Here is a 15,400-nt window from a genome sequence, read left to right as displayed (position 1 = left end):
GGATGAGGCACGAGGCAGACCCATGGTGACAATGCCAGGCTGAGGCCGAGCCAGGAGGTTGAGCCACAGGTCAGGAACAGGCCCGGTGACGGTAACCAGGGTCAGGTACTGCCCAGTGATCAACAGGCAGGAGCACAGAGACGAGACTGGGCTGAGGTCAAGCTGGGAAGTAGCCCACGGATCAGGGTCTGGATCAATGAGGTCCATGGCCAGGCACAGGCATGGTTGTGACAGACCTGTGCTGTAAACAGGTACAGCTACAATCAATCCAGCTCAGACAGGTTCTGAAGGCTCTGAGCTGACCTGAAATGGGGCTTCTGGTCTCATGGGCAGGCATGTGGGTGAAAGTCTCAGGTGAGGCTGCTCAGGGTCATTAATGCCTCTTAGTGGCCTCAGGGCCCTGGGAGCTAAATTTTGACCAGATCTTGGAGAGTATGGAATTGAAGAGAGAGGTAGGAGCATTTGGGTTAGACAAGTAAGCAGCAACAAGGAAGAAAAGTTATATGTTAAGCTGGGCAACATGAGCGTTAAGTCCCAGGAGAAGTGGCAGCTCTGATAGGTAGCAAATCTTGCTGGAGATACTTTTTCATAAACTGTTTGGAATCAGGTGGTTACAAAGGAACCAGACTCACCCGTCTTCTTTCCCTGGGTGCCATATATCACATAGCCTTTTATTTGGAAGCCCTGCTACCTCTTCCTCCTCTTCCATTTTGCCTTCCCCCAACCCTCACTCCCAGACTCCTCTGAAACTCCTGCTTCATTGGATTTACCCCCTTCATTCCCACGTCTGAACCTGCCCTCCTTGATCAAAAGAGTCAGGAGAGTGGGACTGAGGAATATTCCAAGCTTCTTAGAGCAGCTGACATCCCAGTCAATTGTATCTGTCTGATTCCCAGGTCTGTATGTTCCAGCCTCACAGCAGATGTGAGCCATGATGCAGAGCCCAAACTAATAAGTTTGGCAGTTAAGTGGCATTCACTTCTTGACTTCTACACAGGTACCTCACTAAGTGATTGTGTCTTACCAACTTAACATTAACAGAGAAGAATTAGGTCTTCTTTAACTTATGCCTAGTGGTATACGTGAAGGACCTTGAACAGGCTTCACGGGCAGGGAAATTGTTGCTTGCGTTTTCTGGTCACAGTCTGTATCAGAACTTGAAGCTGGGGAACTACTGGAGAGCACACTGACTACTGACTGATACAAACATCATAATGAATTGATTGCTATGTGAGAGACATTAATATGAGTCACATGATGCATGTGAAAGAGGAGAGAAACTGAAATTCTCACGGTTAGCGGGCTGAAAGTACTGCCTTGCTGTATTGGGGTGTTAGGACTTGACTGCTGTCGGGAAAGCATACTCTGTCATTTGGTTGATAGTAAGAGGCTAGGTTAACACCTGTGGTGTGAGCTAATGTATTCTGATTTTTAAGTGTCTCTGACTTTGCTAGGACTGCATTGCAGGCTTACTTTACTGAAGTAAACCAAGGTGTTTGTAGGACTGTTAATTGAATTATCTACTGAACTTTTAGAAACCTAATTTATATTTTACCAATTATATTGTTTTAATATCTGTATACTAGGATAATATATAGTAGTATAATTAGGAACAAGGACATGGAATTATGGACAGAAAATTATGCTGGATAATATGAAAAATAATTTGAAAATTTAAAGTATGGAGAAAAATTACTTTGACACATTCCATAAAGCACAGTGCTTCCTGCAAATGTTTTACTGTTGTTTTCCATTCACTGAAATTAGTGCTTGAATATTTCTGTTTTGTTTTTTGTCTTCTCTAGGCTTCTGGGCCCGTGACATAGGCAAGATGATTGGTCTGCAGCACCCTCTCATACCTGTTCATCATCAATATGTTGTGACATCAACTATCCCTGAAGTGAAAGCCCTAAAAACAGAATTGCCTGTGATTCGTGACTTAGAAGGATCATACTATCTAAGGCAAGAAAGGGATGGTCTTTTATTTGGTCCATATGAAAGTGAGGAGAAGATGAAGCTGCAGGACTCATGGGTAACAAATGGAGTCCCACCAGGTAATGAAGACTGTTAAATCTTTAAACTTGATAAGCACTAGCACAGATTTTAATGTGTATAAATCCCAACCTGTTGTGCTGCCTTATGTGGTGGAAAATAGAAAATATTTGCAATGCATGATTGTAATGCAGAAACCTTTTTTCAAAGAATAGTTATAACTCTAATGACAAGACTGAATAGAAATAAAAATGTAACATAAAAAAGCCTATTGGAAATAGGCACAGAATACACATCTACAACATAGTCTTAGCCTACTCTCTGAACAGGTGCCTGTGTGTTGTAATTAGATACAACCACTGAATCTGTGTTATGTAGCATTTTGCAACTGAATAGGGATTTTTCTAAGCTACAGTTCTCTCCAGCATACTGACAGGGGCTCTGGAATTTTGCTCTTCCCCCAGAGATAACGTGATTGTCAAATTGGAACACAGGTATAGCAAAGGAATGTCTTAGACAAAATGCTGTGATCAGATGTAAGTGCAAGCAAGCTGTAGATTTGTATAGAAATTTTGTACAAAAAAATCCTTATGTCATATTGCTGCCTATTAAAAAAAAAAAAAAAAAAAATTGGTGTGTTATATCTAGGCTCCAGCTTTCCATTCACTTCTAGACAGAAAGTTTTATTAAGTGAACAGTGCTTCTGTTTTAAAAAAACACAATGTGTTTTCTAAGGAGAACCAATCAGCATTGTTGGGTTTTGGGTTACGCTGACATAGCTTCCTGAGCATATTGTCTCCAGTAGTGTCAAGTCCCTCTACAGAGTGATGTTCAATGATGCTTAGGCCTCAGGCTGAAGGGTGAAATACACCCAGGAATTCACTAAACACCATGATAATCATAAGCTGACACAGACAGTATCTTTCTTCCCCTCCTCAAATTGCCGGCATAGTGAGAAAAATAAGTGGGTTGTATTAACATAGAAGGAAGTTTCTGTGTTTCTCCATTTCCTTTCTACTTCATTGTTGAATTTGCATGACCTTAGGGTTAAACAAATATGTATAAAGGACAGTATAACTGCAGTGACAATAAACTTGATCCTGCAGGTAACTAGGGATTTATGTACACCATTTTTCTCATGTAGGATGGCAAAGGCTTGAATGTACTTATTGATTAATTCCATGAACTTTTATACATGTAGATTGCATCACTGTATTTAAAATGTAAGTATTTTTGGTGTAATTAAGTATTTAATAAGAGTCATATATTTGTGCAGGTTTTGGAAAAGAACTATTTGAGTCTGATTTAGACAGAATAATGGAGCATATTGAGGCTGCTATGGAAATGGTACCCGTTCTGAAAAAAGCAGACATCGTGAACACAATTGCGGGTCCTATCACCTATTCTCCAGACATTCTTCCCATGGTGGGACCACATCAGGGTGTCAGAAATTACTGGGTAGCGATTGGTTTTGGGTGAGTAAATTCTTCGTGATAGCTTTTGTCTGTCATATTTTTAAAATGGCAGTCAGCTCAAGCTTGCACATTTTTATGCGTTTGGAGGTTGTTTTGCACATATTTTATTTAAAATGTAATTGGAAATAGTCTTAATTACCACTTCCTACATAATAGAAGCTCATCCTTCTCTCATGCTTCTTCTTCATAACTCTCACTATTTTTCCAGTTTCTTTCCTTTTTTTATTCTGGAGGCCAATATCTGTGACACTTTATGAAGCAGCAAGGAATGGATAGTACTTGCTACTGTGTGTGCAGCAAGTTAAAGCCATAAAAGTGCTGGAGTTTATAATACACTTTCCAGTTCATTTTATGTATTGCTTTGAATTACATGGTGTTCAACAGTTGTTTGGCATATGCAGAAACTGGTGTCACAGAAGTTGGACAAGAATGAGTGGTACAGGGAGAACTTTTAATAGGAAGTACTAACTTTTGGGTGAAGAGTTGAAGACATACTAAGCAGAAGGCATTGCTGGCATACTGGGTGACTGCACTAGGGATGCAAACACAGTAATGGTTCTGACTGTTGAAGGTTGAGCTGAAAAACTGTGTTGCTGGGTGTTGTAGGAAAGCAAATGAAGAGGGCAGTGTGACAACAGGAATCAGTGTTTTACTGGTGTCATTTTCCTACCCATTATATTTTCTTCGAATGGGATTTACGTCTTATATGCTCTGGCCCCACTAAAGTCAGTGCTAAAACTCTTCTGACTTCTCTTAAATTGTCTTAGTTTGACCATTGATTCAAGATGGATGAATACAATTCCAGGCACATGTTATTGAACACATTCTGTTTACACTGTTTTTCCAATTGCCTAACTTGCTGTTCAAAATCCAGCTCAGCTTTTTGCAGTTTTCTTCAGTCCAAACCAAACAAACCCTCAGATCATAAGATAAGGCAGTACCACTAACGTGCTTTCCAAGGCCCTCAAAATAAAAAGGTTAGGTACTTTTGCAATGATTCATTGTGAAAGGTATTCACCTTTGCTGCTTGGATTTAAAACAAAAAATATCTTATCTTTTAGTAACATTTGCAGAACTTATAGTTACAAAAGTGGTTTGCCTAGTCCTTTTTCACCAAAAAGACTGTTTAAGTTCATTACTGTGCTGACAGACTTTGAAGCCTGTTTTCTTTCATTGGTGTCAATAGGAGTAGAATCAAAGTTCCATATAGGAGTAACTGAAGACTGGTGTTATATATTAAAGTTTCTTTAAACAAACTTATTTCAGGAATTCGATTATTCTCATAATGTTTAGAGGCAGGTTGCAATTGTGTTGCTGTCATTGGATTGCTTTGCTTTTCAGGGACGTTTGACTCTGTTCTACGCATGTGGGTCACTGCGGTGTTTCTACCAGTGTTGTAATTTTTTGTGTGCATTAGCAAATCCTTATCTCATAGTCAACTAGCAGGGACATTGTGACAGAGGACTTAGTGCTGTTAGTTTAGAGGATTTTTATTATCTAAAATTGGCAGCTTGCTAGGCATTTTAATGTGCAAAGAAGTTAAGTATATTTAGCAGAGCTTGTAGCGCTATTTATTACTAAGGTTGCTCAATGCTTCCCATTTAAGACTGTTTTCAGTTACTTATAGCTTTGAAAATGTTAACAAGAGTAGGCTAGAATTTTATTCTGAAATTTTTAAGTGAAAGCAATGTAACCATTCCAAAGAACGAGATTTTTGGAAAGTATGTTGTTTTGCTCTGTTAAGTGTCTTGGGGTGAAGTCTTCCTTTTGAAAAGCTCTTATTTCCCCATTTTCTGAGAATGAACTTCACATTTGGCAGAAGTGACCTTTATCCTAAAGATATGCCTTTCTGCTGTTCTTCACAAAATCTATCCATGAGGCCCATTCACAAGCCTTTATAAATGTTACAGCTCATAAACCCTTAATAGAGGCTCACTAAATCATAGAATCATAGAATAGTAGGTTGGAAGGGACCTCAAGGAGCATCTGGTCCAACCTTTCTTGGCAACCACATGGTCCAGACAAGATGGACCAACACCCTGTCCAGCTGAACGTTTAAAGTGTCCAATGCCGGGGAATCTACCACTTCCTTGGGGAGACTATTTCAATGGCTGATTTTGCTCATTGTGGAATTTTTTTTCTCTCATGTCCAATCGGATTCTCCCCAGGAGTAACTTGTACCCATTACCCCTCATCTTTTCCATGTGACTCCTTGTAAAAAGGGGGTCTCCATCATCTTTGTAGCCACCCTTTAAATACTGGAACAAGGTCTTGCACTAAGATTCCTGCATTCTATCTACAGTAGTATTCCAGAGCCAGAGACTCAACACAAGTTTTCATGTAGAAATGGGATAGAAAAATTGCTACAGCTGGGACAAAGACACTATAAAAGGGACCATGGTGTGCAAGGACTCAGATTTCCTAGGAAGAATGAGTGGAATGAGTCAGAAATAGGTGAGAAGCAAGGACTCATAAACAAGTAAAACCAAGAACAGGACAGGGACAATGGGGAAGGTAATCTGATGGGGACTGGAAGGAGAGAAGAAAAACAGAGAAGAAGAGTTTGTATTCATTAAGGAAATTTCTCTAAAACCTCATATGAAGATTGGGATTCTTAAACTGAACCACTCTTTACTACTCTACTTGTAACATCCCATCCTTGCAAAGCATGTGTTTCATGTTTGTGTAGCAGAACTGAAGTGGAGTATTAGTACAATCAGCTCCCCATTATCTGGGGATTTAAAATCTCTGATAACGTAGGCCTTGCTAGGAGCACCAAAATCAACTGATTACACAGTTAGTGCTGCAGAGCTCTGCTGAGACCAGTGAGCCCACATGCAGTGCTGCACCTGTAGTAGCAACTCCGCAGCACAGGGCTGTCTTGCCCCAGGATTGCCCTGCCATCAGCTCAGCATTCTTCAGCGGAGGCTGGAAAACTTCACTGTATTTGGTCTGTTGCTACCCATAGTCATGGTGGTCTCTCTGCTGTGTTCCCCTGTGGTTTTGCCTGCAGTGAACAGTGCAGGGAGATTTAAGCTGTCTAAAACTTCTGGAGCCGTTCTTGAAGGCATCGTAGCCATGGTCACAAAACTTATACCCATGAATAACTAAGCGTTGGCTACTTAAGTTGCCTCCAGCAATGGCTAGCTCTTCTGTACTGCTTGAAGAGTGGCAGTTTACAAGCGTTCATCCTTACCGCATTAACTGTGGTAATACAAGCTTGTGCTGAGAATCTGAATATTTATGCTGAACAGCCTAAAGGAGTGTGTTTGGCAGAATTACTTCATGTACGCAACTGTTTGATATTTCTGTATTATTTAAATAAATAAATAAATAAATTACAGATAAAACCCCACTATATCAAAGTAATCTCATGAATATTATTAAGTCAGGCGTTCCACAGTTAGGAAATGCCAGAAATAAGTTGTCTGTGTAATCTGAATTCATTCGTCTTCTGCATATGCATTAGAATTAAATTATTAGATCCTTCTTTTTCTTTTTTTCCCCAACAAGATCCTTGCCTATTTAATTGAGGACATAGAATTCAGAATGCAAAGTTGATGAACAGCAATTCAATTTTGTTCTAGCTTCACTATTCAGTGTGAGTGTCTGTGATTTAATTGCTACATGCTAATCTAAACTTGGTTTTGGACAGACTTGCTATTTCTTCAAGGATTTTTCTCTTGTGCTTATTGGAGCTTTTCACAAATAACTAAGAATTTATTTTCATATCTTCCCTAGACAACAGGCTATTTTCACACCTTTTTTTTTTTTCAGACATGGCAAACTAATTCACCAAGGTATTAAAATAAAAAGGTTGAAATAATTCGGTATTAATAATTAAATGTTTTGGTGCCAAATCTAAGGTACCTGTAATTCAGGCATACGACTTTGGTCATATGTAAACTGAGTAGTGACACACACATATTGCAGCGCAACAAAGGTCCTTGTCCATAGTTGTCCACTTCAAGTACTCGCAGGGGCACATTTCACACAGAGCTTTTTCCCTGTGGATGTCAAGATGTCAAGCATTTTGGAAGTTAGAATTATATACCAGTGTTTAACTAAGGAAACCTTACATCTATAACTTCATAACTTTGGAGCATCTGCCTTTGCTGCCTGGTGTGGTTCCTTTAATGCAGGTTTCTAACAAGAGATCTCCTCCACGGTCTGATCCTTCACACACTCATTATGTAGAAACAGGACAGGATTTTGCTACAGGCTGGTAGCAGAAAATTTCTACATGTTTATTTTGTTAGTATAAGCTTTCTGGAACCAGTTCTTTTTGTAGTTTTAGTGGAGAACAGAGAAGGTAAATCAGGTGAGAAAAAGCACTTTCAACTCTGGCACCACTGCAAATAAGTTTTCTAGTTTTATCTGCATTTCCTCTGTGTTCCCTGATTCTTTAAAGCTTTCTCAGTAGTGTTTCATTGTGTTTTGTTGCTGTTGCTCATGTCACTGTAATGTAAATATTCACTGTAGCTGCTAGAATGCCTCAGTCTCGTTTTCAAATCTGAGTCTGGTTTAATCAAATCTGATTGAAAAAGAAGAGCTGTTGTATGACTAGACAGGGTATTTAATGGATGTCAGAAGTTTGAGTACTTTCTTTAGTATTAATTTTTGAAGAGTTCTAGTGTCCCTTGAAAAGATTGTTAAATTCTGAACTTTAGAAAAAGAGCAAGTTTGCTGTAACCTCATGCAGCAGAAATGCTGTACATTAGCAACAGAGTTTTGCTGCTGACAGTGGGGCTGTAGAAATATCTGTCAATAAAACATGTAATCTTGGAAAACTATACAAACTATAATAAAAAAAAGAGGGAAAAATTTATAACATTTTAGGGCATGTATTAGCAGTATATGCTAGTTCTGATTTTTAAAAATAAAGACAGACTTGGCACTACAGGACTTCTTCCTGTTTTTAAGGTATGGCATTATACACGCTGGTGGCATAGGAAAGTATCTCAGTGACTGGATCCTTGAGGGGGAACCTCCATTTGACCTCATAGAATTAGATCCCAACCGGTATGGAAAGTGGACCACCACAGAATACACTGCAGCCAAAGCAAGAGAATCTTATGGTTTTAATAACATTGGTAAGAAGGTATTTTTTTTTTAAATGCATTTATATCCTGAAAATGGATTCCAACAAAGCCTACTTCTAGATTTCTCTGTTTATATATATATGTGTGTTAATATATTTTCTATCTTCATGATGTACAGTATTTAGTGTGCCATGGTTTTTGGTTTGTGTTTTTTTCCCTCTAGTTGGTTACCCTAAAGAAGAAAGATTTGCTGGGAGACCAACAGAGAGAACCAGTGGGCTGTATGATTTGCTGAAATCAAAATGTTCAATGGGCTTTCATGCAGGATGGGAGCAACCTCATTGGTTCTACAAACCTGGAGATGAGACGGGATACAAGTAAATAAAAGATTACCTCCCTCCCCTCTCCCCCTGAGTAAATCCCGATAAATTGCCGTGATAGCAAAGGCCAGCTGTGTTAAATTTAATAAGAATCATACATTTATCATTCATTTCAGCTAAAGGTATCTATTAGGTAGATCTTCCACTATTGTTTTTTATATAGTTTAGAATCCCTTTCATTCTGGTAACTCCAACATTTCAAAACACACACCACGGTATCCTGTAACTGTTCTTGGTATGGGCTATCATGGAGCAGCCTAGCTCAAGGAAAAGATTAGAGAACAATCATTATAAATTTGTATTTTTCTCCCTTTCTTATTATTTGATCAGAAACACAGTATAATGTTTTCATTAAAAAGCTGATTCCTCTCTGTATAATTTTCAGGAAAGGAGAAGCCCAATCCTCCTTTTTTTTTTTTTCCTGTGCCTGCCTACCTAGTTACTTGCTTGCATCAGGGAGCAAATAAATGTTTTCCACGGGGATACTGGAGTCCCAATCTAAATGAGGCTCATAAAGGAATAAAGAGACACACTCAGCTGTTCAGAAAGAAAGCCTTTGACACCTTAAACTCAAATAAATGATTCAGCAACAAAGTATGCTGTAAATTTACATGACAGACTACTACTTCTTTTAACATTTGAACAGTTCACAGTTTATTGTACAAAATGGTTGATAAAATATCAACTCATATCTTTCTCTGTTGTTAAAGGATTTTAATAATTAAACTATGTTAGACCAAGGAAAATATTGGGTAAGCTACCTACAATTAGGAAAGTCTATCTCTTTTGAATTATTATTAAACTGAAGGAACTGAAGACTACGTTTTGCTGAAAAGAGCACAAAAATTCCAAATTGTGTTTTATGTGTGTAAATGCTCTGTTTCAGACCCAGTTTTCGACGCACAAATTGGTTTGACCCTGTGGGTCGTGAGTATAAACAGGTTATGGAAAAAGTCGGTGTGATTGACCTGTCACCTTTTGGCAAGTTTAAAGTAAAAGGCAGAGATTCTGTTAAGCTGCTGGATCATCTATTTGCAAATGTTGTTCCAAAGGTAAATGGCACAGTGATACCTGGTTTAATGTAGGATTTGTTTCAGAAATGGAAAATTAAGCATAATATTATTGCCATATCTTTCAGATTCCAAACATTCAGATCCTTTGGATACATTTCTGTGTGAGAAGATGTATTTCACTCGGTTAAGAGCACAGACAGTGGAGTTTATACTAGAGTAGCCCCATGTAGACTAAAGTAGCCCCAGGTAGAAGAACCTTTTGGCACAAATCATTGAATCCTAGAAAGGTTGAGGTTGGAAGGGATTGGAAGGGACCTCTGAGATCACCTTGCCCAACACCTTGTTCAAGCAGGTCACGTGGAGCTTGTTGCCCAGGACTATGTCCAAATGGCTTTCAGGTATCTCCAAGGATGGAGACTCTCTGGGCAACCTGTTCCTGTGCTCAGTTGCCTTTACAATAAAAAAGTGTTTCCTTGAAACACAGAACTTTCTATGTTTCAGATCTTTGTCTAAAGACAAGTGAATCTCACCTGGAATTCTTTTACAGTAATACTAGAATAGCTGGCAGCTGCGTGCCTAAAACTGCCTGTACTGTGCCAGCTTCAGGCAGCAGAGGACAGCAGTGGAAGGTGCTCTTGCCTGACCACAGTTGGGTATTTTATTCTTCCTGGATGCCCCAGGCAACAGTTTTATTGTTTTGCTGTGTTTTGGTTTTTTTTAAATGTGGCCCATACTTATTTTCCACACCCCTCATACCGACTCTGTTTTACAGCTGGCTGCCTGAAGCAGGCAGGGTTGCAAATATTCAGGATATTGTTCTTGCAGCTCACACCTGTCCTTTCTCCACCAGTGTGGCTGCTCACAGATCCTCAAAATATGATGTGTTTTCAAAAATGTCACATTGTGACAAACTACCACAGGTTTCTTATTCTTGGTCCTCAGTTTGTGGTAGTGCTTGATGTGTCCCTTTATCTTACTGCTTTGTCAACTCCTCTCATCTAATGGTTTTAATTTCAGAAACTTTATTTCACCTCCAGCAAACAGACTGTTCCTTTCCAAAGTGCTACAGCTGTGGGGTTTGCTCATTTTAGCACAGAATTTCATTAAGTTTTTGCTATAAGTGATGGTTTTAGCTGCTTCAGACACCAGAGGGAGGACGCATAGGGAAACAGTAGGTGTACTGAGACTATAGTTAAGAAGGTAGATACCTTCTTCTCAGAAGTCAGAGCCAACTGTATAGGAAGGTTGTACATAAGAATGGTGTCTTACAGGTTTAGGAGAAAGAAGAACCTGAATTGCCATCTAGTCATATTGTTTACTGTATTAATTTTGCGATAGCAATATAGATTAAAAGTTTGTCTTCGTGCTAGCTGGGGGTTGAAGTGGGGTAACTGTCATCAGTGGGCATGGATAACACTTGCTGAGTATGTTTATGTGGTGAGGGAAAGCAAGATTAAACAAGAAATTATGAGAACAAAGTGAGTGCTTTCTATGGAGTTTAATCAGTGTCCCTAAAGGGAAAAAGAACGATAGATGGCAAAATAGAACAAACAGTTTATGGGTCCACTTAAAAACCCAGGATTCACAACAGTTGATTATTTAAGCTATCTGATTTTTGGTACCATTCATGCTTGTCTGCATCATAAAATAATTCAGTGAAGTTACTGGAGATATATCATAACCAGCTTGAGTGTGACTACCATCAGATCCTGAAAATTCAATTACGTGCCTGTAATATGCTAGTAATTATATTAATGTAATATGACCTTCAAAAGAATGTTAATATCTGCAATATTTTTCCTTTTTCATTTATTGTCTGGAATCTGGGCATGGACTGGGTGATTGACAAGGTTCTTATGAAAGCAGTATGAAATAAGAGAGATTAAATTCTGCCTCTGGAACCAGACCAGCATAACAGCTATTGCACATTCATATTTCTGTTTGTATGGATGATATCTGTATGATCATGTATATGTTTTATGGTCACAGCTAAGTAACTGCTATTTGAAATTTTGCCTTTACAGATCACGTTTTTACACAGAACCTGATTCAAAAGTACAGAGATGTAGATTCATACTCAGCAACTACATAAAATACAAAAGCATACATAAATCAGGGCCACAAAAGCCTAAGCCAGCTCAGTATTTCTTTCTTTAACATAAGGGGCAAAGTAATGTTATCCTTTTAGGATCTGAAAGCCTTATTAAGATAAGATTCTGATTGAAAAAGAATATTTATGTCAATAACATGTAGAATTTTTTATTCAGATGATTAGAGAACAAACTAAAATTGATTGAATTTCCATTGAAAATGGATTCTTAAATCAAATGTAGCTCAAGAAGACCTTGTGAAATACAAAATTAACAAATATTTATAAAAGTCTTGATTTATTGCATTTCTAAAATTTCAATTTTTTCTATGAAGAAAAATGTGAAATTTCCACTATAAAGCTTAAGCTTGGCCAATTGTTTATCTGTATGCTCCTATTACGGCATAGCAGTACAAACATAAAAACATTGTTCTTTTAAATAAAGACATATTTCCATATATTTCATAATGTTTAAGAATTCAAAGGGTTTATTTTACGTTCTTAATAATCAGAAATTTTACTTTGTAGGTAGGTTCCACAAATATAAGCCATATGTTAACACCAAGAGGAAAAGTTTATGCTGAGCTAACAGTCTCTCAACTGTATCCTGGAGAATTTATGCTTATAACTGGCTCGGGATCAGAACTCCATGATCTCAGGTTCGTTTATTTTTGATACAGTAAGTACACAGTGGTATACAGTCACATTAATATAGAAACTTTTTTACTAACTGCCAAATTCTTAATTATTACTCAACAAACCTTTTGCTAGGTTCAAGAGAATTCTACTTATTTATTGATTTGGGTTTCTTAGAAATTTGCTTGAGTTGAATCCTGAAGCATAAGCAGTTGCATATTGGATTACCGGTCGTGTAAAAAGATGGAGAATTTACTGACAGTTATGTAATACAGTTTAATGGAGTAGTTCTTGTTTTGTTGTTGAACCTGTTTCTGTTGGAACACAGCACGGTTGTTCCTTTCCAGTGTTTTCTCTTACGCAAAAAGAAAATTGGCTTTAAACATGGGTGACCCCACAGGCACTGACCTGGCCAATACAGATGGGTAGTGCAGTCTTCCTGATACTGTGATAATCTCTTCTGCTTTGGGCTCTGGGGTCGCAATGTGAAACAGCAGGAAAGGAGGTAGAAGCAGGGTGACTTCATAAAATGCTTTTAATAGATGAGCATTAGAAGTGACATTTCTAGTGCTGTAAGTGGCTGTACGTGCATACTAAGAAAAAGAATTTTTCTTGCTAGAGATTGATGACAAATCAGTTATTCAAAATGAATCAACACATAAAAGACTGAAATTTGATACCCCAAGACACGATGAATAATGTACTGTTTCATGACAGTCCCATGGGAATCAGTAGGACCACTGGCACATTCAGAAACCAAATGGCAGAACCAGACCTAATACATTTACTTCTACAGAATTTCAGTAGTCCTATTTGGTACTCCGCTGTGCCTGAGATCTTTTAACACTGCTTAACAAAGTAGTACTTTATAAGATTTTTAAATATACTCCTTTAATTTATTTTGTGAGCTTCCTGAAAGACAATACCCAGCTGATGTTTTTTATTACATTAAAAAAACTCAAACCTGAACTTCCTGACAATACTTTAAATACTGTATTTATGAAAGAACAAGCTTGGTTGTACCTTTCTATTGACAGAGGAATTTATTTTGAGATTTCTTATGTTTGTTGTATTTATTGCTTACTCTTTTTGTATGTTGACGTTTTATTAACTCATTCTGGATTCAAAGGCAAATTTCTGTTCAGTTCTATGAGATCACTTCTTTCTCTTGTTTTGAAAATACCATTCCACCCATTTAAATTCTCTCCTTTCATGGCTATATCCCAGATGCCTTTGTTCCTATACCAGTATCTCACCAGAAAACACTTTAACGTCATTGACGGATTTGACTGTCTAGTGTAGCACATACTTTCATTGGTTTTGAGAAGGTGTGGGGCTGGTAGCTGCCAGGAAGATGAACACTAACAAAAAATGATTCCTTTTAAATCTTTATCTAAATCAGTTATTTTTCATAAGGAATTTAACATTGCTGTTATGTTTTACATGCAGATGGATAGAAGAGGAAGTAACGAGAGGTGGATATAAAGTTGAAATAGAAAACATGACAGATGAGATGGGAGTACTTGGTGTAGCAGGTCCATATGCCCGGCAGATCCTCCAGAAGTTGACAAGAGAGGATCTGAGTGATGGTTCATTTAAGTTTCTCCAGTCCAAACATTTGAAACTCTCTGATATTGCGGTTACTGCCATCAGGATATCGTATACAGGTAAGCAATAGAGAAAATAGGCTCTTAAGGAAAGAGGCAATAAATAAAATAATAAGTGTAACTAAAATTATATTGAAGAATAACCTTCCTCATGTATTCATAAGCAATGGGTTCATCACAGTTTGTATATAAATGTGTGAGGAAATACAGTACACTGATTTTTTCCAAATGTGATCTGGTCAGGGTCTGTGCTGATTTTTTTAAGACCTTCTTCTCTAGAATACACTATAGTGTAAATATTTATTTTACAGAACAAAAGGCCAGTTCTGATAACCTCTGTGGTATTTGCTGCAAAACCAACGTCAAGAATTGTTTTTGGATTACCATATATTAGTGTTTGTCAAGTGCCTTGAAAATGTAGCACTGTAATGCTGATTATTTGTTTTTCTCAGTTACTTTTAATTTTTATTTATTTTTATGTCTATGGCAATGGACGGAATTCAGACCATTCTGAAGCCGTTGAAGTCTTTCTCTTTCTATTGTACTAAATATGATACAATATACGCGTTTTATGCTTATTTACACTCAGTTACATTTGCTGTTCACTTGCCAAGTCATCAGCTGTTCACAATGCCCTGAAGCTTCATCTCTCATTGTGACTTCGCTACATGACCTTTCCTTGTCAGTTATTCTGATTTCCACCTGCCCCAAGCACCCCCCTCACCCCGATTTCAGTTAACAGTTTTAATTAGGATAATAGTACCACTGTTAAGATCTAGGGCATAAATCATCTGGTGGTTCTTGCAGGGAATTAGACTTGATATATGATAGCAGAATTGACCCCAGAATGTGAATTAACACTTCCAGTATTGATCCCCACTTTTTACCAAGAATAGGACTGTACTTATTAGGATTGCTTCATTGTTGAGCTGATGAAACCATTAATCTTGTTTGTATAACAGGTGAATTGGGCTGGGAGCTCTATCATAGAAAAGAAGATACTGTAGCTCTTTACAGTGCAATCATGGAAGCTGGCCAAAAAGAGGGAATTGACAACTTTGGAACATATGCTTTGAATGCCTTAAGGCTGGAAAAGGGTTTCCGAGCCTGGGGGGCAGAGGTCAGGAAATATAATTTCTTTATTATTCTTTCTGTTTATTTTCTTT

The 15,400-nt window shown here is 38.0% G+C and overlaps 1 protein-coding gene across 1 annotated transcript in view; it reads left to right on the top strand.

Annotated features, from left to right (window-relative positions):
- The window catches only part of DMGDH (dimethylglycine dehydrogenase), a 48,424-nt gene that overhangs the window by 16,122 nt on the left and 16,902 nt on the right, over window positions 1-15,400 (top strand). Inside the window, exons 6-13 of the mRNA XM_054185503.1 lie at window positions 1,806-2,054; window positions 3,269-3,467; window positions 8,391-8,560; window positions 8,733-8,886; window positions 9,776-9,941; window positions 12,520-12,650; window positions 14,077-14,294; window positions 15,197-15,354. Coding sequence (XP_054041478.1) covers window positions 1,806-2,054; window positions 3,269-3,467; window positions 8,391-8,560; window positions 8,733-8,886; window positions 9,776-9,941; window positions 12,520-12,650; window positions 14,077-14,294; window positions 15,197-15,354 — 1,445 coding nt within the window. The remainder of the gene's footprint in view (window positions 1-1,805; window positions 2,055-3,268; window positions 3,468-8,390; window positions 8,561-8,732; window positions 8,887-9,775; window positions 9,942-12,519; window positions 12,651-14,076; window positions 14,295-15,196; window positions 15,355-15,400) is intronic.

This window comes from Rissa tridactyla, chromosome Z (assembly GCF_028500815.1).
Source record: "Rissa tridactyla isolate bRisTri1 chromosome Z, bRisTri1.patW.cur.20221130, whole genome shotgun sequence".
Lineage (NCBI taxonomy): Eukaryota > Metazoa > Chordata > Aves > Charadriiformes > Laridae > Rissa > Rissa tridactyla.
The sequence above is the reverse complement of the archived record's forward strand: the minus strand, read 5'-3'. Positions and strand labels throughout refer to the sequence as shown.